Below are 4,950 nucleotides of genomic sequence, written 5' to 3'. Positions count from 1 at the left end.
AGAAAGAAAGAAAGAAAGAAAGAAAGAAAGAAAGAAAGAGAAAGAAACCAAAAATAATTATTTTAGACAGATCTCCTTCCCACCAAATTCTCAGTTTGCTTATAGGTGAAATATTAATGTCAAAAGCCAAACAAATGATGACTTCTCATGTCTCATATTTATTATGCTCTACATGATTTTTTATTTTTTTATTTATTTTTTTTTTTTAAAGATTTTATTTATTTATTTGAGAGAGAGAATGAGAAAGAGAGCACATGAGAGGGGGGAGGGTCTGAGGGAGAAGCAGACTCCCTGCCGAGCAGGGAGCCCGATGCGGGACCCGATCCCGGGACTCCAGGATCATGACCTGAGCCGAAGGCAGTCGCTTAACCAACTGAGCCACCCAGGCGCCCTCTACATGATTTTTTAAAATGACATCCCCTGGGTATTTAGCCAATCTACAAATCACTGAAGAATATCAGCAGTTTCTACAGTAGTCTCTTCAAAAGGAGAGTGCCGAAAGGCAAAGTCTAGAGAAAACAAATTTAGTGTCTGGGATAAAACAGGCATACTGCATTTTATAGCTACTCTGGAGAGGAAAGTAAACTGTCTTCCTTAACCACTCACTGCTATTAAAAAGCCAAGATAGTTTTCTGTTCTCTTAAATGGCATGTCCCCCCAATAAGATTCTGGCCACTTTTCTCCTACCTGATATAAGCCCCTGCCCCCAGCCCCCCCCGCCCCACCCAGGAATCAAAGGTATTCTTTTTGCTTTTTAGATAACTAGTAATTCAAACTATTTGAGAAAAATGCATACATCCTCTCATCTAACAAACGTTTATGAATCTGTTGTGTGTCAAGCATTGTGTTAGGTGTTACAGGCAGAGCAAGAAACAGAACAAAATCTCTCCTAGCAGGAAAGAAGACACAAAAACAAACAAATAAATGCATGGGAGAAAAAAATTAACCATGAAAGACAAGGGAAGAGGGAGTGCCAAACTTAAGAGGGGGAAGACTGTATTGATTAAATAGGGTGACCAGGAAGCATTTCCCAAGAAGGTGGTATTTGAACAAGGCTTGAAGAAGGTGCGAGTGAATGAGGAGAAGGGCATTTCAAGCAGAGGGAACAATGAGTGGAAAAGTGTCAATGTGGTTAAGGAACAGCGGAGAGACCAGTGTGACCATAACAGAAGGGGCAAAGGAAGATGGAGAGAGGGGGGCCAGATCCTATAGAACCTCGTAGAACATTGCAATATTTAGATTTTTCACGCTGAGTGGAAAATATCAAGGATTTTAAGTGGACCTGTCTTAACAGGGTCACTCCTGCCGAGGACAGAAGCAGAAAAACCAGGAGAAGCTAATGAACCTTGTATATTTTATATTCCTCTGCTCTATATGCGAGATCAATATAAAGTAATCCTGTATCTTATGTAGTATTCTAAACATATTGTATCCCCTACTATTGGGCTAAGGAATATCTGAACTGTCTCCAATCATTTCCTTCATAATAGAGAGGGTAAAAAAAAATCACAAATGGAAAAACTAAATTACTAGTGAAATTATCTGTGTTGAGGTGATTTAAATAAAAGCTCTTCTTCCAAACTAAATATCCCTTTTTTTAACCAGCCATCATTATGGTTTATTGCCATACCAAAGATCATGAGAAAATAGACGTTACAGGACCTGGATACAAATTAAAGCACGAATATTTTCTAGTCCAAGGTATGCCTTATTGAGCCATGTTCCTTCTGCTCTTTAATACTGATATTTAAATACCATAGGAATTAATCAAAATCTCACTTTGGAACTCACGTGTGTGTGTATATGTGTGTATGTGCATGTGTAAATGTAATACTCTAAAGTTCGAAATAATGATTGTAGCTCTGATTATTTAAAGGGCTCTAGCAATAGTTCTCATACCCATCCAGATAAATATTTATAGGGCCTTTTAATCAATATTTAAGAAACAAGATAAAGCAGATGTTAGCATTTTCAACCTACTAAGAGTATATTATGTATAGTTATAGTACTAACCAGAATGGTTTGCCTAGAGCTTACTATTTCAGGTTCACTCTGTACATCAAAAAAAAAGAGGCAGTAAAATAATTAATGTATATTTGTCACCATTTCCTAATAATTTGTAGCTAACATGTTTTTAAAATGTTTTTAATGAAGTACTTACTCTCCAACTTTATTCAGGGCAGGTGCAGGACAAAGCATAGAATTAACGTCCACACTTACTGGATTAACACCTAGAAAATAAAACGCCACTGAATTAATACAGAGCTTTACGTATCTCACACGGTTTCATTAATACTATGAGAAACATAACAGCAATCAGGGGTCAATGGTGAAACATTAGTTATATTAGCATGAAAAACTAAATAGATTCTCATCTAAAAAGAGAAGGAAAAGAAAACGAAAAAATAGAGATGATAAGCCTCACTGACATACAGTTTTGGTAAATTATAAGTTATGGGTTTTTTTTGTTTGTTTTAAAGATTTTATTTATTTATTTGACAGAGAAAGACACAGCGAGAGAGGGAACACAAGCAGGGGGAGGGGGAGAGGGAGAAGCAGGCCCCCTGCTGAGCAGGGAGCCCGATGTGGGACTCGATCCCAGGACCCTGGGATCATGACCTGAGCCGAAGGCAGACGCTTAACGACTGAGACACCCAGGCGCCCCTATGGTTTTTTAATAGACTAAATTCACAAACATTTGTAGATATTATAAAATTATCATCTTTTCCATCTCCATTTTTCAAATATCTTAGGCTCTGAAGGATGATATATATTTTAAAAGCAGAATTTAAAAACAATAGAGAAAAGATGAATATCCAAGGATGACTGAATTTATTTCAAGAGTTTAATAAGAGAGTTGTATCTTACAATAAATAAATAAATTTCATAAAACTAAATGCTTAAATTGCCCTAATAATTTTAATAACATATGGGAAAAGAAAATCTGGCCTATTAACTATTCAGGAAAGTTACACAATCAAATGGATAATCCCAGAATGTGAGGGATGAAAATACAATCTGACTCCACTTATTTCTTTAGTGACTTACTTTAATAAACTTCATCTTACGTAGCAAAGGAAAAAATATGTTTATACTATAATCGAATATGTACTCAAAGGGAGTCAGGTAAAGCTAACCTTTAGATTCAGATGAATAAAAATAAAATTATTTTGTCCTCTTCAATTGTGGAATCTACTATGAAGATTTTGGTACAAATTCTATTGTCTTGCCTTACCAAAATGATGATCCTAACAGGAAAGAGAGGACTTAATCATGACATTTTCCATGCTGAGATCCTCACCACGTTAATCCAACAAACACACACTGAACAGTTGCTGTGGGCATAGCCAAAGCTCTGCTATTGGAGTGTTTAGTACCATCAGAAAAACAGCAAAACTGTACGTGAACCTCTCAAAAAATAACTCTACCAGAGTTCACAGAGTTATAGCTTCTGCCTTACGGATGAAAATTTTAGAAGCCAATATAATCATCGATGAGGAAAAAATGTCTTAAAAGAGACCCAAAATGCTCAGAACATTAAGATCGATTGAAGGAGTTTTTTGCAGAATGAAGATAAAAACATATTCATCTGCTGTTTTGAAAGCCACATTAGGGAAAATAAAACCTAACTGCATAAATACGATAATTAGCAACAAACAGGGCTAAGCGGGCATTGAAGATCAAAATATGTGAAGTATCTAAAAATATAAAATACATAAAATATCCATAAGACAAAAAGCCTTTGTCCAGGAGCTGATTGGAAAATTATTGGGAAACTAGATAAAGAAAACGAGTGAGAGGGGCGCCTGGGTGGCTCAGTTGGTTAAGCAACTGCCTTCGGCTCAGGTCATGATCCTGGAGTCCCGGGATCGAGTCCCGCATCCCTCTCCTGCTCCCCCCTCTTGTGCTCTGTCTCTAAAATAAATAAATAAAATCTTTTTTAAAAAATAAAAAATAAATTAAAATAAGAAAACAAGTGAGAATAAAATAAGGCAATAAGCAGTAGAATAGTCCAAGAGAGTCAGATTTTCAGGCAAGAGTGATAATAAATAAATCTCGAGAAAGAGGCAATTAAATCGAGCAGATGATGTCGTCCACACAGAGTGCAGTCAGGAAAACCGGGTTCGACTCTCAGCTCTGCCCTTTACTGACTGTGTCACCACAGGCAAATTATTTTACTCTTTCAGCCATTAGACCATTATCTGTAAAATGAGGCCTCTTAGGCTAGGGTTCAGCATTTCTTAAGTTATAAACAAAGGTTGTAATCATTAAATAATAAAAATAATTATTACTATTTGTACTATCACTGGACTTCACTTCTTTCTCCCGTGATTAAAAAATATAGCATGGTTGATTTCAGTTGAAAAGAAGAGAAAACACTTGATGTTTATATGCTATGCAGATATTCAAGCAACAATGAGATTATGGGGAACCTACTCTTTGTGTATGTTTCATTCACAGTGTAGGTACAGAGGACACTCCCATCCCGACTGCCCAAGTTGAATCCTCTTCCAGACAAAACAATCTGAAATTCATCTAGAAGAAGAAAATAAACATTTTAATCCCTGCTTTACAAAAGAAAGACATAACTTAAAAGTGTCAAGGTGCACAGAATGAATTTCTTCATAGTATTCAGCCCACTAGTAACAACGAAGACATTGCTTTATTTCCGACTCTCTTGGACCCTTTAGTGAAATTCAGGGAAGATAGCATTTATTGCCACATAGGAAGGCATTATTTTATTTTTTAAGCAAAGTGTTTTCTAACAGTAACCAAGACATTAGAATTGAAACCTAACAGTTATTCCCACATACCACAGAAATTTCCCCTCACTCCATCTTCTCTGTCCCCAGAGAAGGAAGGAAGGAAGGAAGAAAAGAGAGAGGGAGAGAGGAAAGAAAGGAAGAAAGGAAGAAAGGAAGAAAGGAAGAAAGGAAGAAAGGAAGAAAG

The 4,950-nt window shown here is 36.5% G+C and overlaps 1 protein-coding gene across 1 annotated transcript in view; it reads right to left on the bottom strand.

Annotated features, from left to right (window-relative positions):
* The window catches only part of ANTXR2 (ANTXR cell adhesion molecule 2), a 147,983-nt gene that overhangs the window by 103,743 nt on the left and 39,290 nt on the right, over nucleotides 1-4,950 (bottom strand). The window contains exons 9-10 of the mRNA XM_021702234.1: nucleotides 4,438-4,536; nucleotides 2,162-2,231 (exon numbers count right to left, since the gene is read on the bottom strand). Coding sequence (XP_021557909.1) covers nucleotides 2,162-2,231; nucleotides 4,438-4,536 — 169 coding nt within the window. The remainder of the gene's footprint in view (nucleotides 1-2,161; nucleotides 2,232-4,437; nucleotides 4,537-4,950) is intronic.

The sequence above is a fragment of the Neomonachus schauinslandi genome, chromosome 2 (assembly GCF_002201575.2).
Source record: "Neomonachus schauinslandi chromosome 2, ASM220157v2, whole genome shotgun sequence".
Classification (NCBI taxonomy): domain Eukaryota; kingdom Metazoa; phylum Chordata; class Mammalia; order Carnivora; family Phocidae; genus Neomonachus; species Neomonachus schauinslandi.
The sequence above is the reverse complement of the archived record's forward strand: the minus strand, read 5'-3'. Positions and strand labels throughout refer to the sequence as shown.